The 22,514-nt window shown below is 29.3% G+C and overlaps 2 protein-coding genes across 3 annotated transcripts in view; one reads left to right on the plus strand and one right to left on the minus strand.

Moving 5' to 3' along the window:
• The window catches only part of LOC143913194 (uncharacterized), a 328,592-nt gene that overhangs the window by 119,876 nt on the left and 186,202 nt on the right, over positions 1–22,514 (minus strand). The gene's annotated exons all lie outside the window — the stretch shown is intronic.
• On the plus strand, positions 6,941–22,095 carry LOC143913897 (protein spaetzle-like). Of its 2 annotated transcripts, none has more exons than XM_077433946.1 (6): positions 6,941–7,238; positions 18,898–19,141; positions 19,223–19,377; positions 19,449–19,565; positions 20,740–20,837; positions 21,404–22,095. In XM_077433946.1, exons 1-6 carry the CDS (start codon positions 7,200–7,202, stop codon positions 21,651–21,653), a joined length of 903 nt encoding a protein of 300 aa, XP_077290072.1. In that variant the 5' UTR covers positions 6,941–7,199; the 3' UTR covers positions 21,654–22,095. The 2 variants fall into 2 exon arrangements, with proteins under 2 accessions (XP_077290072.1, XP_077290073.1); XM_077433947.1 differs by having other exon boundaries at positions 7,035–7,238; positions 18,898–19,132.

Consider the following 22,514-nt stretch of genomic DNA (forward strand, 5'->3'; position numbering starts at 1 on the left):
CGAATTTTATTCTTCATCCAGATTTTTGTAATTAACTGCTTTTCAAATTTAATAAATATTTTGTAATAATTAACAATAGTGTATTGAATTTTATAATATCCTTTTCCTCGAAGTGAATAAATGTTATTTGATAGTTAAAACATAAATTAGGTGGGGGGGAGGCAGCAAAAACATTTTTGACACAGGCGGCCGAGCTCCTCGAGACGGGCCTGATGGCGGGTATAGATGGCAGTATATATTTTTTTTTTTTTAATTATTTGTATAAGTAACATTTTTAGCTTATTCTTAGTTAAAAATATAACCAATGTTTTATTTTTGCATTATAATTATACAGAATTTAACATTCAGATATTATTTATATCAAAATAATTAAATATTTTTTCTTATATATTAACAATCCACATAAAAAATATAATGTAATAATTAAAAAATCAATCTACGGAATAAAACCAAATAAAACATTTTACTGCCATCTATGAAAAAACTATCTAAGCTAAATTATTAAACTGAATTTGTTTTCCTTTATTGAATTTAAGCGGCAAAAACTTTACAAAACGTAATGGCGAAATGATTTCATATGAAAATCGATTTCAACTATTTTTTTCCAGAGTGCAAACCACGTGAATCATTTTTGCAATATTTTTTATTGAATCAAATTAATTCGATATGCGAAAGTGCGGCATTAGTCATGATTATATCATCCAATTCGCGTCAAAAGGTTACGAAATTCCGGATCTCCTTCTACTTGATCCCAAATTAAAATCTCGTAGCCAATACTACTGATGCAAACGATATTAATTACATACATACGTCACGTGGTGCCAAAATTATGCGTGAAACTGGTTAGTTAGTATTTCCCGTCGACTCGACTTGGTGAAAAAACCAAAATGTGTATTTACATATATGTACATATATACATACATGTAAGACGGCAAACTGAGTGAGTCATCCGTTATAGTGTTTCCCCAGCATTAGATAAAAATTTGCAATCAGCTTGCTCTCATATGTATGTACATATTTCCCAAAGCCACGCCATACTCGTTTTTAACTCACTATACAACTAAACCCATTTAACCATTTTTTATTTCGTTATCGTTTGCTTAATTCGAGAGTAACTGTTTAGATACCCGAGTAATGTAATATCTGAATACGTATACCATACTTTTGACCTGCCAGAAAAATATCGTTAAGAAAAGATTTTGCCAAGAAATTATTATTAAAACGGTACTTAAAGATTAGTTACTACAGATGAGAACAAAAATGCTCCGTGTCGATTTAGTCATTTCTATCAACATAATTTACAGTTATTCACCATCCTCTCTGAAGGAATCTTCAACACGCTTCCATTCGTCTCTCATCCATTTCAGTATTTCACCCCACACATTTTTCTAATTTCGTCCACGTACCTTCCTTGTGGCCTTCATTTCGCCCTTTTATATTCTGTCGGGTACCATTCCAGCACTTCATTTGTCCAACTTTCGTCCATTCTTGAAGCCAGGGCCGTGCCTAAGAAATCGGCCACTCTTTTATTTTATCAGCACTCGTATTAATTATATTAATAAAAAAAATTAAGTGCATGCAAGTAGTGGAAAATCTTACCTTATGATAAATATTGTGTAAGAAATATAGTGTTGAAAATTTTAATCAGAATAAAAATTAACCAATACAACCAAAACATTTAGTTCATAACAGGACCAGACGTTTTCAAATTCATTCATGAAAATATAGTGTTTTTACCCCCCAATACCACATCTAAGACAATTTTCTTTTGATGGCCAACCAATAAGTATATGACCTTGTAATAAGTATATTCTGCTTTTCCCAGATTCTGGACATATCGAATAAAAAGTAGTGATAGCAATTTGTGAAATAAGTCAAACTGAAGTAATGTTTTTGGAACTGAAAATTGGACTTCCGCCACTTTCAAATATAACTTCTCATATTAATATGTAGGTACATTAAAATGATTTTGAAATAAATGCGGTTTATTATTCATTTAACTTGAATCATGATTGATTTTTTTTTATCTGTGGTGACAAGTGATAAAACAAAAAGGTTTTAATTAAAATTTAATTTGCGATATAAATTATCGCAAAAAGTTATCAAAGGAAAAGTAAAAACCACCACTTACTTCCTCTGAATTTACTTGATATGACCTTTTGTATAAATAAATTGTGGTATTATAAAAGTGGTGATTACTTTTAAACGGACCACATAGCAAGGTTTACCGTATCGATATTTTTTAAATATTAATATTGTGAAAAGTTCAATGTATTCGCGGACAATGTTTGAGGACATTGTTATGCTATAATTCGGCATTTGTTTAGATATTTTTTTTGGTTTCAATTTAAAATAGCGTTACGATTTGAGCTGAATCTAATTTTTTATGGCATTTTAAGCTCATCAAGTGATGTTAGCGACTAATCGATACGAGGAAATTTATGTTTTTCCCCGAACATTGACCGGAACGAAGGATGGAAATCGACTCGTTAAATTTGTATCTATCGTGAGCGTAATTTAACCAGTCATTAGGTAATTTTATTGTTGTATGTATGTATTTAAAACAGAATAAAAATCATCATATGTTAGATTTTTATTTAAAACGATTTAAATATTATATAAACGTTTAAATTAAAAACACATTGTACATTATAGCCAATGCGAGTAATTTTTATTATGCATACATTGTGTATTGTGTGAGGTTTTGTTGTAGAGACGGCTATGACTTGACAAACCGAAAGAGTAAATATATATATAGCGCAAAAATCAACACGGTTTATTCTTTAGAAACAAAGCGATTTGAACAAAAAAGGTAACTCAAACAGGTGAACTGTCAATTGCTTTCGTAGATAAGAAGACCAAAAATGAAAGGGCATCGTCCGATGACCGTTGGGGATTTTCCCGAAAAACTTCTCTTAACGCCCATAGGCTACGTTCGTGATCCAACGCGAACCATTTTAACGAAATAACCTAACAAAAAATTAAAACTAAATCAGTGCATAAGTACGTTTTTTTGTAACACGGAGCAATTGTGGCGAAGTAAAAATTTTTTTGCAAGATTTCGTCTGGGAAAATGCGACTTTTTGAAGCGTTGGATAAATTATTGCATAGATGGCTGCCACTGGGAAACTCCCAAATAATAAAAGAAAAATTATTTAATATCATATTACCTATATATAAATATAACTGTCCGAACTATCCAACGTTGCTAAAGTGGGTGAAATTGACAAAAATATATACGTATGTACATAAAAAAAAAAGTTTTTTAAAAACATACCTCTTCTATAATTTGTATATAAAATTATTATATTGAATAAAAATACCGATAATTTTATTTTACTACCGCCATCTATGTTAACAACTAAAAACTGGATAAACGTCAGGCACTTTTCTGAAATTCAAATTTCAAACGCGTCTAAAACGATTTTTTTTCTCCATCGTAATGGCGAAGGATAAATTTACTTATATTGATGACCAAAATGAGCAACATGGCAAAGTATGAAAACGATTGGATAAGAGGAAATTTTTTTCCTGAATTGTAATCGTAAGTGAAGCTAAAAGGAGGTATGAAAAAATAAACTTTTTCAGAAAAAGTGGAACTTTGAAATCTAAGATATACCTATCCATATAAGATTCAAACACATAGTGGTACGCGACACGTGTTTTTTTTATGATAGTTTTATTATTATTTTATAGCACATGCATAAAAAAACGCTAGCATCTTTGCCAGGGTGATCCTAGTCAAAACTCACCCGCTGGAATATTTTATCCTTGTATTGACATATGTAGGTTTGATAATGGTTTATAACGATGATTCCCATATTTGAAGACATGTAGGAGAAATTTGTCGAAGTAATAAGATCATATGAATTAACATTGACATGAAGGTACGCCCATCACAGCTGGAACCATTAGCATATCCCAAGCCGCACTTTTCAGTGTGTTCTTACCACAAGATGGTGTACCAAAAAATAACATAAATACTGTAGAATTGCTCAGATATATGTACATACATATATTTAATTAGATTGTTAGAGAATTAGTCGTAAAATTTTGATTTATTTTGGTATTTTGAGTTCTCTACTTCTACATACCATCTAAAGAGTTCGCAGCATACATATGTATGTGCATATATACATACATACATACATATATACTGAATATAAAAAAAATATTTTTCATTAAATTTTTGGTGGCGTGCGTTTATGACGAAAATGGTGGTATAATATTTTTAAATGACATTGATAAAGACCTCATATATGTACATACATTCGTATGTAAGATAGTAATTCTTATAACAAATCTTACAGGAAAAATTGATATTCGGAATGACGGAAAATTAAGATTCGGAACGATTTGTGTAATACTGCATACATACTTCCGTTGAATTATATACTACAGAAGGAAGCTCAATCAAAAAGCTGGAAAACATATTACAAACCAATGATTTAAATCTTAGCTACACGTGTAATAATTTTAACATGCATGTATGTACGTACATTCACCATAAAATTGATCGTTTTGTTTCGATTTACGTGCGATCAAAATTGAGCAATATTTTATACGGTCGTATTACTAATCTAGCGCGACATTTAAAACTTTGCCAAACAATAAAACAATAATGAACGCATTTTAAAATGAAAAATTAAATATGGAAATATGACTTTCATAAAAAAATTAAAAATATAATACAATATAATCACAAATATACATAGTACAGGGTGTTTGGTAGCTAGATGCAAAGCCTTAAAGGGTTGATAGCTTACATAATTTACAACATTTTGAGCTACACATACTTCAATCCAAAGTCTTACGGTTTTTTTTTAATTTCATTTTTAAGGATTTTTAGTAAAAACACCAAAATCTCACAGTTAATTGCTAATACTGCCCAAGTTAAAAGAGGTATGTTAATCAATTATATTTTTTTTGTTTGTCTAATAAAAATAAATACAACCACCTGTGTTAACAGAAAAAAATAATAGATAAAAAATAACTTTTCAAAAATTTGTCAAGTAGGTAAAATCCGATATTTTTTTTGTATTTAAAAAAAAATATTTTAAGAGGTTAAACAGTTTTAAAAACATGGCTGTTTATTGCCCTTTCTATTAAGATATCACTCATGCAGATGTCTTGCCAATTATCAGAATGTAATGTAAAACCTAATCGTGGGAGAAATATTTTTCGTTGTCTTTTTAAATGTCTTTTACTATTGCGTCAATGCTTTCAGTCGCTTTTGATCATCGAAGAAGTAGCAAATGCTTGTATTCAGAGCAAATTTTTTCGTAACATACGTATTTTTAATTATTATCATTTACTTTCTGTGTGTAATTATTTTCTTTGCTATTAACTCAAAAATATTTCAGATTTACATACCTGTTCGAAATATAAAAAAATAAGTTAGAGGCATTCGCGAGAGATTGTCATAGTTCTATAGGTCCTTCGAAATGAAAAAGTATGAAAATGTCAACATACGATGATTTGGATGTAAATACTCAAATGGTTAAATCAAAAATGAGCAGAAAGAATACCAATTAGCGGTCAAATGTTTATGGAAACAGCCAAGTTTTACCATGAGAAATTAGGATTAGTAGAAACCTTTAATGCTTCGTCTGGCTGGTTGATTAGATTTTTTTTTATATTTTGGCAACACTAGTACTAACTACTAACGGCCACTTATCTGCTTAACTATAAGCGTTTCTCTTAATAAATAACACTGTTCGACAAATGACGACATTTTTTTGGTTCAGAGACGAGATATGACTTTTCTTATAGATCTATGCCCAGTAAACAAGAATATAAAATTTCACTTAGAAAATTCATATTTCGACTATTCTTGTGGATTAATAACAAAAATTCTATTGATACCTGGCTTACCTTGATAAAATAAACGAATTTTTGTTATCAATCCACAAGAATAGTCGAAATATGATTTTTCTAAGTGGAATTTTATTTAATTCTCATATAAAAACAATTTAATAACCCTATTAATTCAATTTAGATTCGTGTAAATACTAGTACAAGCTTTTAGCTCGCAATTTTACCGATTTAAAATTCAGCACACTTTAAATTTTAAATTAACCCTTTTAAACGAAAACAAAAAATAGTGTGGCCAGAAAATTATCCCAACAAACAGGTTTCAATAGAAAATAGTGTTAACAGTGGGAAAAAATCCCAAGTGAAAATACGCACTTTCGACTTTTGATATGAACTGGACGACTACTTATAGAGATTTGAAAGCTGAAAAGTACTACAAATGAAAGATAAAATACCCGACTACTTATAGAGATTTGAAAGCTGAAAAGTACTACAAATGAAAGATAAAATACCCGACTACTTATAGAGATTTGAAAGCTGAAAAGTACTACAAATGAAAGATAAAATACCCGACTATAGATTTCAATATTCATTTTGAACAGGAAATTCACAGATTTTGAGACATCGACCGAACAACACCAAGATATATGTAGAAAAATGGCGCGATTTAAAAAACACATATATCTCCGAATCTCGAGCCAATCAACATTTTTTATTACCATATTCGTATTTACTGGGAATAGATCTATAAGAAAAGTCATATCTCGTCTCTGAAGCATTTTTCGTGTCGAACAGTGTAATTTGTGTTATAAATATGATATTATATTCGAAACTAAGTCAAAATTTGATGATTCAGATTATCCATGCCCTTCCTCCCCAGCATTAGCCCGGATAATCGAGAGTATATTGTATATTTTCTACACTATTTAAATTTTTCAACGATGCCAATTAACACTGTTTAGTATGCGAGCATTAACATATCTATGGGCATACGCCACTATTCGGACAAAGCCCGCAATCATCATCAACTGAAATTAAACACGACCACCGACAAAACTTGACCACACGTATGACGCAAGACCCGAAACGTCGCACGACAAGACATTGACGTACGAAAGCGTCAAACAGTGCGAAGTTTTAGCGCGTGCGTGCTGTGGGTGGGACTTCCATCTCCCACACCACCCCCCCACCCACTTGATGGGTCGTCGTGTTTTATTTTCACATGTTTATAAACGAACTAGTGACAGCCGGTCGGCCCGAGTCGATGGTCGCGAGTGTCATTCATCGTGTCGTCCCCGACCGATGTCAGTGTGTCACGTTCGCCGGCACTGATACGTCACTGACACGATCCTTTCAGCATCCTCGCCGCTGAAAATCCACCAGCCATGATGATTCGGTGCTTCGCCTACGCGACGACCGTTTCGGTGAGTCGCGAACGCACTCTACTATATTTACTAATATACTCATTTCTTACGTATTATGCTAATTGTGACATATGCGGCACGGCCGCAACCTTATTACCGGCCAATGACAATAATTGACCCGTCGATAGAAAATGTTCTCGACCTTGATTCTCGACTGTGTGGAAAGTGTCTGGAGGCTGAAACTTCGAATAGATTTACGGTAGACGCTCGTGTTGTCACGCCACTTGACGTGGAGACCGCTAGCTTCAATATGACAACTTAAAACTGCACGCTATTATATTATATGTGTGTATGTGCACTTTCAAAACAAAAGTGCATGACTGTCTGTCTTTATATTGAATGTTTATAAACCGCTGCATTTTACTAGGCAGTCGGTGAAGTGTCCATCTCGATTCCTATTGGTCGACGGAATTTTGTTATGAACCTCGCGTATAATATAAGTTTCTAATTAGTCGTATTAAACGTCGTATTTTTAAATATTTATTTTACAATGAAAAGCTGTCAGTGTTAACAAGTATGTAATTTTATGTATGCTCTGTGCAATGTATATACAGCATATACACGTGCATGATACATGTGCACTAAGCCGGAGCCAAATATTCGAATTTTAGATTTCCCACGATGGACGTAGTGGAAAACTTACTTCGTATCAAATCAAGGAAACGATAAATAAAAATATTCATCGATGTTAAACAATGTCCTGTGCCTTCTAACAATCGTTTTATCTCGACAAATATTTTGAAAAAGCTGGTTACATGTGTACATATACATATATATATTTTTTGTAATGATATTTATTTTTTAATATTTTTAAAATAAATAAACGCTCAATAGGTTATGATTGGTTTTGACTGATTAACGAGAGTTTAAAGTCGCCTTTTTGCTAGAAACTCCCATACAAAGTGCGCCACGATCACAACGCCCATTTGTATGATGGAAGTGTTCTTTTCATTAAATCGACATTTTTTTCATGTCGCCGTCATTATTTTAAAAATAAAACTCCATGGAAGCTTTCATCGAGTTTTAAAAATAAAACTCGATTAAAATATCTTTAATTTTAGAACAAAAAATACATGATTTTCATGAAATAAAATGACCTACATTGATGTAAAATATGTACATTTTTAAATGTACATATGTACATGTCTATATGTATTTATTTTGTTTAAAATTCGGCATGTGTATCACGAATTGTTTATATAATAAAATAATCATACTAAAGTTAACATTACATGAATGATGAAAAATAGTTTAGTTAGTTTAATGAGTAAGAATATATTTTTTATATCATTGAATAATGTCAAAAATATATATTTATATTGCCTTAATTACCACCGTTTAATAATAATTTTAAAATCTTTTTTTTATTTACAAGCAATATGCGTTTTGACTGATTAACGACAGTTGAATATCACCATTTTGCCAGAAACTCCCATACAAAGTGCGCCACGTTGACAACGGCCATTTGAATGGCGGATTTTTTTCAAAACATTAACCTTTTTTTTATGTTCTCATCATTATTTTGAAAAAAAAAAAGCTTTTGAGAGCTTACCTTGGTTATTATCCATATTTATAAACACACACTAAGCATGCTCAATCTTATATTATATATGTATGTATCCTGGATATATTTTTGACCGATTTCGTTTCGCTTTTTATGTATAAACAATTTTTTATAAGTAAAACTTTTACATAGATACATAAGAGGTCAAATGTTCGAAGAATATGTATATATTTTTTAATAAAAATCAAATATACACATAGAATACATACATACATATATCGGCTATTATCGTGTGTTATTTTTGTCCTTTTTGCAACAGTCGATAAAACATCTTATAATTTGATTGTTCAGAATGTATTATTATTTTTGATTGTTATGAAGTTGAGAATGAGTGTTCTAAGTCCATATGTACATACATCCATATTATACATATGTATATGTAAATTGAGAATTTGGTTTGTGTTTATATTATATAATTTCGTATAATATTGTTGCATTGCTGTGTTGTTGATATAAAACGATAATATTCCAGTTAACCGGTATTATTCAGGTGCTGTCAATAAAATTTGATCGTGGCTCGTAATCGAGTTTGTTAAAAATTTCGGAATCTTTTTCATGATTAAATACCGGAAAATTTACTTTCGTTTGTCGTATAGTTATTTATAATTTTAAAGGTACTATAATATGTTAAATACATTGATATTTTTCTTATTTTACAAAAAAATCCCGTTTTTTATTTACTGGAGCGCAGACTAATCAATCTTTACTAAGTTTTACCCGCCTAATTCGAATATGAAAATATTTTTGTTGGCTTACTCTCGTTAAAGAGATATGAGCGTTTAAAAATATGTGCAATTTTTACACATTTTTGGCTTTTGCAGTCTTTAATTCAAAATCTAGTATTGCTGTGCAAAAAGTGAATATTGAAGTCTATAGTCGGATGTTTTTTCTATATATTCTGGTTTTTAATTGCTTTAAAATATGCATAATTAATTATCTAGCGAATTTTTAAGTCGAAAATATGTTTTTTTAAGCATAAAGTAAAAAATTAGCGACTTTATTACGGAAAAAATAAATTGTGAATTTAAAGCACTATATACATACATAATATAATGAAAAGGGCATCAGCTGAACATTAAAGTATTGTAATTTAGATCTGTAATTAGTTCTTATCTACGCGCAAAGATCAAACCAACACTTAATAACAACATTTTGACCATGAAAACGGCATTTTAAATAACATTAACACATTTTTTTCGAATAGTGCTCACTCGATTTTGACAATTTGTTGTCAAGTTTTGGGATTCTATACAAACATATGTATAATATTTTCAAACACATCATAAATATTACATGAGATTCTAGAATAGATAGTCTTGCATATAGCAAGACTATCTCTAGGTTATGAATTTATAAATCAATAATCATCCTTTGTTGATTCTTTTCAATGCAACTTATTTATTATATTTAGAAATAAACAAATTTTACCGCAATAAGTTGCATGTATGTATATACATACATACATATTTATAAGATGGGATTTTTTCTATGCTAAAAAAATACAAATACATTTTATAATAATATTTATATAGCAATAAAGTTGAAGTTGTATCATGAGGCATCAGAGTTGTTCGTTAATTTTAGTTTTTTTTTTATTTTTATTTTATGGATGTTTAATATGAATTGATTTTATTCGACCTTGCATCATCGACAAACTCACGTGTATGACTAGAGATCAAGAAAAACAATTTAAAAATACATAACCGCGTATAATTTCGAAAACAAACAATACTATTATTGTCACATCTTGCATCACACGCGCATTAGTCTATTTACACTACAACTTTCACCATTCAAACGATTTTATTCAAGAGTTAGCTATTTACATTTTTTTTAATACTATTTAACGATGACTCGCATATACACATTGACACAATATGGCACGTGTATGCACAATAATTTCATATCATGCTATGTTGCGGTTAGGACGGACTTAATTAATTGTAATGGGCTATTTATATAAAATGGCAATCGTATAACTGTAAAGGGCAACTAGGTGACCGTGACTTGATTGTATACTGTAGGTTTATTTTTTTTTATTCGTCGATTTGCACATACATACCTACATATATAACGCAAGTATTCAATTCCATAATATTGAAATAATTGTTTCCAATATTTTTTTCTCAAAGTGCATCGTAAAAATACATATCACTGAAATTAGCTTACATTTTATTTAACTCATAGAAGAGTATTATACCTGTCTTTAAATAATGCCCAAGTCAAACATGCTACTTAGCCCCCCCCCTCCTCCCCAATATTACGTATTTTTTTACAATTTTCAACCTTTCAAACATGAACCATTTTCTCATTTAATACAAACAACAAATAAATTCAACTTAAAAAAACACAAATTTAATTAATAGATGATTAATAGGATTCAATTAATAGATTTCCGTAATTCTTTAGACATGGCGAATGGCGCTTCTCCTTGTAGCGCTTGACTGCATTTTAAACAAATATTATTTGTAAAATTTCAGATAATAATCAACATATGAAAAATCATATAAAAATCTCCGATTTAGTGTAAAACAATATTCAATAATTATAAACAATGTATCATAGTTTTACCTTAAATCACATGAATTGAAGATTTCCCCCCCCCCCTTGTGAAACCCCCCGCTACAGACCTGCAAATTATAATGATAAAAAACTAATATATTTAATGTTTCATAACAAATTCTTAATATAGTAAAATTATCATATCAAATAAATAATAAATGAAGTTCTCATCAAATAAATGATGAAAAAAATTTAAATGCTTAAACATTAATGAGTAAGAATAATTTTTTTTATATCATTGAATAATGCAAAATATTATACATACATACATATATAAGAAAAACGTTGAAATTTACAAAATTTCTCATTTTTTATTGATGAACTTGACATTTTTAAAATAAAAGTTTAATTTTACTAAATCACACTGTCGATATATGTATAAGTACGTACATACGTACTACAATTAAGACGCAATAGTTCGAGTTCAATTATTTTCAAACCAGAATTCATATCAACCGCAATTATAACACTTTGATAAGCAATCAGTGTATTGGAACTGATTGCACTATAAAAGCTTACGCTGATGCATTTTTGAACATCGACACGAAAAAAACACCTTGAAAATCTGTCACATTTGGTTAATGGTAAATATGTGATCAAACAAGTTTGACCAGTCTCGGAAAATAAGTGTATTTATGTTAAAGACTTTCGCTCGATCCGACACCACTGTTTTGTATTCAAAATTTACTGTTATTTGTCCTTTGATTTTGCTCGATTAAGAAAGATGATTAACCTACCAAGATGTTCAAAATAGTAATTATTGTGATTATATTGAAACATTTATCCCAAACGGAAAGGAAGATATATGTACATACATTTATTGTAAAATAATACATATGTACATACAATATTTATAATATTGTATTAAATTAAATGTAAACTTTCCTTCACCTTTGGCATAAAATGCAAAGTAATCTTACACGTTGATATCCATATTGTACATCTATGTATATTATATATATGTACATATGTTTGTTGACTATATTTGTTCAGTGCTAAACGTCTTTAATTATCGTATATATGTATATATGTATGTTCATATGTATGAATGTTGACAACAGATTTTGATAACGTTGTCGACCTTGTTCATACCATTGTTTCTTCATTTATAACTTTTGAATCAATATCCGGATTTATAGCAAATCAAACTGGTACATTTTGGTCTCTTTATGATGTTTATTTATTAATTATTTAATTGATATTAATTTATTAATAATAGACCCAAATAAAAAGTGGTCTCATAATATGAGCATGAAACAAAACATTGTAATATGTAAATTATGTATGTGTAAGTAAATCCATATCATTTCTAAGCGACTCTAAAAATATTCGTTTGAATTTACATACATACATTGGTATGCTTTAATAATGATAACCGCAAATATTAGTCTTTACACATAATAAATATATACACGTGCGTATATGTATGTACATATATGTCAGAATGTATGCATGTATGTATAATACAATGCAAAAAATAAAATCAAAACGAGTAACAATCGTAATTGACCACTTCCGGGTTTTCAAACAATTAAACTAATCATAGAAATGTTCTAATTTGGTATATGAGTAAATTTAAACTTATATGAAATATTAAATTACGAACGAACTTGTTATCGTTTGATGCGATTGACGTCAAAAAAGTCCACCATTATTAATGAAAATTTCATTGACCATTGCGTTATTAATGAATTCAATAAACAAATCGTAATGACTAGTGTATAGATTGCATCGTACCTTGAAAATATTTTTGCGGAAGACTAAATCCGAATTGAATTTTTGGTGCATCCAAAAAGTTTCTGTATATTATATGTACATACATATATCGAGAGATCCTTTCCATTTAAATTCTTCAGCGTAAAAATATTTACATATATTTTTTAGACAAAATTTCTGCAGGAGATTTTCTTTAGAATTTGCGTTCATTAATGTGCTAAAAAATCCCGCTAGCCACTGTGCTGGACTCCTGCGTCCAGTTTAAAATGTGTGTTTTAAGTAAAAATAATGCAAAATCTGCGAGGTAAATTTTATCATATATATTAAACTTCAGAGAACATAAAATAAATGCAAAAAATTAAAAAAAATAATTACTGAAGAAAAGTTGTCATTGTCATACTGACCGTTGAGCACAGCGTACTGAATTTTCTCTCTCACTTACATACATCTGTGAGGCATGTGAGAGGGGATAAGTTAAAATAATGCAAAATCTGCGAGGTTTAGCTATAAAAATAATTTTATCAATTTTATATTAAACTTTGAGTAATATATAATAAGTGCAAGAAATATATAGCAGAGCCGTCATTCCAACGCGGATATCATTCTCACGCTGACCGTTGAGAGGCTATCTGCGAACATAATTATTTCTGTGGATATTGGTTTTGATGAGGAATACATAAAATATGAATACATATTGCATTCGGTATATTTGGAGAAATAAAATAAAATAATAACAAGCAGAATAGGTTAGCATATAATGCTTCGAACAAAGTGGTTACGGGTTCCCATTGATATCTGCTGGCCAGACCTTGGTTTTTTGACTCCAGGTCGATCGTTTCCTATCAGAGTTTGCCAATATATCTGATTTTATTGAAACGGTTACAACAACCTTACCCATTTTCTGGCAAAATCTCGAGGTTTCAGCAAACATTTTATACAATTTCGCTGAATTCTATAAAATATCTTAAAATTTTAAGTCAAGTTTAAAGTTAATTGATATAAGTATATATAATACAATTTACTTCGAATAATATTAATAATCGAATGTACATATAATGTTTATGTATTTTGAATGATTTCCTATTGTTTTTAAAGAACCTAAAGATTTTTACTAATTTTAAATCACTGGCAAGAATGTGGGATTTTATATTTAAATAATATACATATACATACATACATACATACATGTGTATGCATATAATACGTAATTCAAAAGAATAGAAAAAAGTCTATAAATTGAGAATATGTATGACTTTTCAGAATGTATGAATTATGTATACGAAAAATAGTACAATTACATAAATTGAATTATTTTGTAAATAATGAATACGCCCACATATATGTACATACATATGTACATATATCATATATCATATGTAATTACTAAAATTAATTATATGTATTTACCACAAAAACACATTAAACGTACTATCAACAAACAAAATATGTAAAACAAATTCTTATTTCTAAAACACGGCTTATTTAATCAAACTACGATTGATGATTTTCTTTCAAAATATTCCAATTCAATGAAATAATCGGACATAAATATGTTTATAAAAAATTACATACATATGTCAAAATTGTATAAATAGCGAGCCCTTTTGTGAATACCCTTGATATACATATATATTTGAATGATAACTAAACGAAATTTGAGTCATCGTCAGACATGATATTTAAATTACACAATTGAATACAATCAGAGATGTACATACATATGTACTTTATATTGTGGGTGTCGCAGTAATTACGTTAAAACGAGCAACATCCGCATCTGTCTACCTACACCTATGTATATATTATATTATACATTTTTATATATTTGTAACGAATTGAAATATTTTCACATATCTGTATCTGCACATACCATCGCACTATTCATGCATATGTAACTGCATGAATTTTCCTCAATATAAAAATAAAACAGGCAGTACGTGACCTAAACGTTGATGTTTTTGATTTGCTTCGAAGCAAAACTAATAGCATATGCAGATTTTAAATTGAGTGTTTGAACGATAGTTACGATAAATATAATTTATTTACAGATTCATTTCGTCGTGCTTAATAAGCTTTAAAAATTGACATCTCCTTATTGTTTGTATTTCTTATTTTTTGTTATTTTTCTTTTAAAACGGTAAATCTTAATTATAAAATAAGTAAACCTCTTAAGCTCAATGAAATTTTCTACAAGGTCCATCCTTGATAATTATATTTATTTTATTATTTCAGAGACTTAACGCTATAAATAAACATATACGTATATGATGTTTTGAGACTTATGTCTTATACATACATATTTATATACATAATTATGTATAGTTTTAATAGCTCGCGATCCAGCTGACTTACTTAAAACACTAACACAGCTGGACAGGGAAAGTAGGAAAGTAGGAGTAAAAATTAACGTAGATAAGACCAAACTGATGTTCAATAGTTATTGCATGTCTGATAGCATTTCATAAGATAATAAAATAGTAGAATTAGTAAATAATTATTTATATATAGGTCAAATAATTGACATGTTCGGTAGTAAAGAAGAAGAAATAAAGAGACGTATGGAATTAGAATAGAGTACATTTGGACGAATGAATGCGGTTTTCAAATCAAAAATGCCTGAAGAAAAAGATCTTCGATCAATGTATGTATGTATGTATGTGTTTTGCCAGAGATGACGTATGGATGTGAAACTTGGACATTGAACACCAAGATGCTACACAGAAGTCCAATGAACCCAAAGAGGTATGGAACGATATATGCTTGGCATAACAAGGAAGAACAGGACACGGAATACGTGGGTGAGAAGTATGACAAGGGTTGTGGTTATAGTGGATAGAGTGAAGAGATTGAAATGGCAATGAACGGGCCACGTGGCTTGAAGAATGGACGAAAGGTGGACAAAAGAAATACTAGAATGATACCTGAGAGAATACAAAAGGGTTAAAGGAAGACCGCAGGGAGGATGGGTAGACGAAATTAGGAAATTGTGTGGAGTGAGATGGATGCGATTTGCGCAAAACAGAGACGAGTAGAAGCGTGTTGGAGAGGCCTTCATCCAACAGTAAATGGGTAATGGCTGTAGATGGTGATTATGATATAATTATGAGTTGTTAAACATTTTGATCACAATCCTCTATTATTAAAAAAAAAAAATAATTTGAATAGGCGCCACACCCGATGAATCCAATTTGATTTTGTTTTTTAATCAACGACTCAATTAAATTGATAAAAGTAAATTTTTTTTGAAACACGATATTTATCTATTTTAAATTTTTTTTTTTTTTTTTTTTTTTTAATTGCAACTATAAATCTTTGACGTTTAAAAACCTACTGTAAATATTTGTTTCATCATTATTAGACATTAACACTAATTTGAAGTGATTATTATTAATATTAATTTAATCGTAAGTCACATCAAAAAAATACTGACCAAATTATTAAATACCTTAATTTATTAATATAACGTAAGACAATTCTCTTAAAAATTAAATGTTAAACATACATATGTATGTACCTATACAATACACATGGACTTGAATGTAAAATTTCATTGCAAATACATATACGTTTAAGATAAACATCATTATCACTTTCCTTAATGCTTAGTATGTTTTATACACATGTATCTATATAAATATGTACATACTTTGGTACTTCTCAGAAATATTGTATGTGCATATGTTCGTATATATATTTTATTTTATGAAAAGAACGTTGCATAAAATTGCATCAAGCGTTTGCAGTTTGCTTACATATTCTGTAACCGTAAATCGTTTAAAAAAATAATATAAAACCCGATAGAGACCGACAAAGATACTGGAAATTGACTTGCTGTCCCGGCTTGACCTGCTCTGAACAGGTTTCCTCAGCATCCGATGCAATAAAACAAAAACTGAAAATGTGCAACGCATGACCGTTAGCCGATCTATTTATTTACATCGTTACGATGAAATAAATAATAAATCACGATACGATATACAAAACCAAACCGACAGTGTTCTATGCACGAGTCTACAATTTCAAGCTTCGAGTGAATATTTGCATTTTTATGCGGATTCTCGGAAATACACTTTGTATTCCACAACGATTTGCATATGCAAAACGAATAAAGCATACTGGCGCTAATTCTCGCTAGGCGATCAATAATAAACATTTACGTTTTGAGATAGAGATCTTATGTAGGCATCGCCTATAATTAAAAGTTACATCGTGATCATCTAAATCAGTAAGTAATGCGTCATTGGGCAGGTCAACATATTCCAGTTTTTAATGAATATAAAACAAAAGTCTTGATTTATGACCATTTTGATTTTGATTTTCGAAACCTTTTTATTTATTTATGATCTTCAAAGTTTATGATATGTCTGACTATTGATAATTAACTACGTGTAGAGCTAATCGATCTCATAACAGGCAAATTGGTAACAAATAACTTATTTTATGATATACTAGCAGACCTGGCGTCGCCTGAGAACATAATTACAGGTCCCAAAAGCTAATGATTGCAATAGTATACTTATGAATATAATAATAATAAATTCTGATGAATATAGTATTATAAGACATACATACATATACAGTAAAAATACCCTATAGTATCATACAAGAATATTTGTCAATTTTTTCTTAAAAAAAAACGGTCTAAGAATTTTCGGATCCAAAAATACGGTTAACTTGAGAAAAAATTCATAGATAATAAAACAAGCTAATTGAAATAAGTCAAGTAAATATATACATACATATATATGTATGACATACTTGACCCTTATAAAGTTTGCGATCGAAAAGCGCAGACATTATCAAATTAAATTTATTTTATACTCGCCAATATATATTCACCCATGTATTATTGCTTTGTAAATTATTTATTTAAAGTAAATATTAATTTTATTATGACCTCAGCAACGCTTAGGGCATAACAGGGAATCAAGAGAGATACTGAGTCAGCATCTATTTTTATTTTAAATAATGCTCGGTTTTCCAATTATTTATTTATTTATTTACATAAAGTTTGAACCATTGTAGCATTACAGGAATTACTAATGCGCCACAATGCTCAAAATTATAACAGAAAAGAAACAAAATAATAACTATAGAAATTAGAGATGACAAAAACAAAACATATGTATATGTCTAACAAAACATATGTGTATATATATATATATATATATATATATATATATATATATATATATATATATATATACATATATACATACAAACAATAATACATTTAACAAAATCATAAAAAAAAACATTAAAATAGTAGCGGATAATAAAAAATAAAAAATTATAAATTATAAAAAATAAAGAAGGGAATGTTTTATAAAAGAAAAATAGTGAAAGAATAAACAAAAATATGTACATATGTATGTATGTGTATTCACAAACAAAAATATATTTATACATACTCATAAAAAACAATAGCATTATAATAATAGCAGATTTATTATGATATATTATAAGATCTTATAATATCTTATAATTACTTATAATATATTATAATTATAAGTAATTATAAGAAGACATTTTTTTACTTATTTAACTGTGCCGGCTTAAAATTTAAGAAAATAAACATTAACAATTACATACATTGCAATTGTATAAGTGATCAATGATTGTAAAAATATATGTATATATTAGGTACATTTATGAAGACTTTTTGTGGGGGCGAAAATACACCCTTATTATATGGATACGTGTCGTGATATGAAATCTGTCATAGTTATAACTGTTACATATTTTAATTTAAATGAATTTTTATTTGTTGGCGTTTTTTTTTCATTTAAACTAATCATGAATTTGTCATTATTTCAGACTCTGATGACATTGGTTGTTTGTATGCCACAATCTTCAATACCGCAACAGTATTCCCAAGAGGATAGACTGAGAGCTCGCGAATTGGGAATGTATTATAACGACAATGACCAAATTAGAAATGGAAAAAGTCAATTGAACAAAGCACTGCTTCAAAGCAATCAAAACTCAAGTCCCAAAGTACATAGATACGAAAATGGAACTTTGAAAATCCTGTACAGACCAGTCCTGCGAGGTAAGAGAGGTAAACTCTAACAAGATCTCATTCTAGATTTCGAAATTTACATTATTGACCAATTTGTTTTGTTTATCTGTCTAATTGCAGGTTCTGGTGATACTCCAGACATAGTTTTCCCCGATACCAAAGTTAGAGATAATTGGCCAGCGCAAAGGATCAGTACTTGTAATAAAAACAGTTATTATTGCGAGGATGATGAAACCTATCCCACGGATCGCATAAACGAAGTATTGAAAAATACTGTAAGTTTCAAACGATAAATTGGTTAAAATGTTTCAATTATGCATTTTAAACGAACGTGTTGATATTTTAGGTGAATAATTTCGAAGGATACTTTGGCGTAGATGAGGCTGAAAAAGTAGAAATTGGACAACGAATTGATAACACTGGCGATGAGGAGGATGAGCCAATGTGTCAGTCCATTAAAAGGGTACGTGTTGTATTAATAGCGCTTAAGTTTCAAACTATCGTATTATACTATAATATATATTATTTTATTACATATATACATATATACCAGGAAGGTCAAACAGGTAAGCCCCAATGCGCCTTCTTGGCCAATTACAAACATCGATAAACAATCATATTAATAAAGTATCATAATAGAAACATCTATGGACTAATTCAATAATACTAATATTTCGAGAAATACATACATTTTACAGAGTGTATTTATACATCAGCAAATATAGTTGCGAGAGACAAGAAAAGTTGCAAATTTGGTGGAACCGTTTCAATAAAATCAGAGAAATTAAAGCCCAGCTAGAAATACTGGGCCAAGATATGTACCTATGACATACATATAAACGTACATATAAACATGACAACTAGTACATAATATCAAAATAATATTGAAAAACTTAAAAAAAAGTTTATTAGTTCTATTCTTCCAAGAAATGGTCGATTAATATTAAATGAAATATATTCAATTTCGAAATTTTATGCGGTAGAAATGAGAAATAAAAATTTCATGTCCAGTTTTTGTATTAAGCGGTAAACGTTTTACAGCCGTAAATGCACATGAACTTATGCAATCATCTAATATTATATGTTTATATATTTTTCTTCCTTTGGAGATTAATAGCCATTAGTATATATAGCTCGGTGGTTACGTTAATGCTAAACACCGATAGATTCCGGTTCGACTTATAGTTTGACTTCAATTAAAATGAATTTATTGCGAGTATTTCTGCAGTGCTGCTGGTCAGACTTAGATATTTGTGACTGGAAGTCAATCGTTTCCTATCAGAGTTAACTAATTTATCTAATTTCATCGTTGAAACGGTTCCTCATCAAATTGGCGACCAGCCTACCTACTATACGAATAATATTTCAAATGTTTAATCTATAAATTTATATATTTATAGCTTAAAACCATATATGTCATTTGGGGAAACCTTTAATGACATCATTAATTTATGTTTTCTTCGAAAGTTTGAAGAAATAAAAGATTTAGCTAGCCATATAAGATTTAGCCCCATATAAGATTTTTCTAACCATATTTAACTTTTTTATTCGTATTCTACAAATCTAATATAGTATTTGTACGCATTACCACTAATTATAGGTATATTATTTTAAGATTTTAAATTTTGAATTTACAGATAGTGTACCCAAAAACAGCAAAGAACAGCAAAAATGACTGGGTGTATGTTGTGAATCATGACAAATATAAGCAGGGTATTACTGTCGATAAATGCACGTGAGTAAATCAATTTTTTTCATTTATACTATAAATACATGTAATCAAACAATATTATTTTCACCCAACAGACGTTCTTTCAATACTTTCTCGTAAGACAAACAGGTCAAAAATTTTAGTCGCGAAATAAATATAATTCAATTGGGTTGGATATTAAGCGATCAGTAGAAATAGCGCTCTTTTTAAAAATTACATGTTTAATTACTTTGTAAATTAAACTTCATGGGATAGCATTATACCACAAAGTCATTTTTTGGCGAAAATTTCATTCCACCGGACGTATCCATCAATTTCGTCGACATAATTTCAGAAATTTATTCCCATTTGCTTGTGTACATAAATATTGATAACATTCGAACGGAAATTAAACGAATTCAGAGATTATTCGGAGTAAAGTGATGTATAATGATGTAATATTTATCAACGTCCTTAATTCACCTGAATAGCATCATCTTTAAAAAATGACTTTATTGCATAACGCTATCCTGAATTTTTATTTTCAAGGCACATGCATATGTACATGGATAGGAAGCAAATAATAAATATGATTTAATTTGATTTTGCAGGAGTGATTCGGAGTATCCGTGCGAATATTCAACACTCTTCCCGAATGGACACCATGCAGTGTGCGTCCAAAAGCTGGTGATGAGAAAATTGGTGGCGATGAACGAGGAAAACAATACATATACAGACACATTTCCATTGCCTGGATGTTGTGTTTGTGTTATCCGAAAAAATTTTGCTTCTAGCCGTTCTAACGTGCCGAATTTCATGCCAAACCAAACGCCGGTGCCGAAGAGGAGAATTGGAAATTGACATTTGTAAACGGACGAGCTGATACAGTGATATTGATGTAGCATTCCTACCCCGTCTAGAATGTAATTTATATTTTTAAAATGTATAATTAACATGTGGTGTCTATTGTTTCGCATTTGTGTATTCGATTATTCAATGATGTAATAATCTTTTTGTCAATAATTTAATGATACAAATTAAGTAGTGATATGTCTATTTATTATTTTATCAAGAGTTGTTAGAAAAAAAATATATAAAACAAAACTTGACACTATTTATGTATTTATTTTTGTCTTTTTGGCATACGTTTAAATATGTATACTTGGCTGTGTGATAAGAAGTGTTTGAAAATAAAATTTTATATATTATGTATTCTTTATTTATTAAAATGAGCAATTGACATTGTTGAAAGTTTAACCATTAAATATTAAAAACAATAAATATACCTTTTATACTATTAGTTAAAACAAATTTTTTTTAAACTAATGTTAAAGTTTTGAACCTTTAAACATTTTAAAATATGAATTTCAATATTTTATTTATTAAAATGAATATATGTAGATATATTTTAATTGTACTCAAGAAACCTCCGTTCTGTATGTCACCACCATATGATATTATATGAAATTTTCATATCATAGAGAATTTCGTTTCTCTAAATTTGGCTTTAAATCGTTGAAATAATCAACCGCTATGTACTACATAATATCGCCTGTATAATCTTGTTTGAGATTTTAAAACCCTCTGAACCTATATCATACTTGCGTATTACACATATAATTCAAATTATTCAAATTATTATATTACGAAGAACATGTTATTAACATATATGTTACAAAACTTTGATGATAATAATTCAGAGTTTTAATTTTAAATAATCAG

Source organism: Arctopsyche grandis, chromosome 6 (assembly GCF_051622035.1).
Source record: "Arctopsyche grandis isolate Sample6627 chromosome 6, ASM5162203v2, whole genome shotgun sequence".
In the NCBI taxonomy this organism is placed as follows: Eukaryota; Metazoa; Arthropoda; class Insecta; order Trichoptera; family Hydropsychidae; genus Arctopsyche; species Arctopsyche grandis.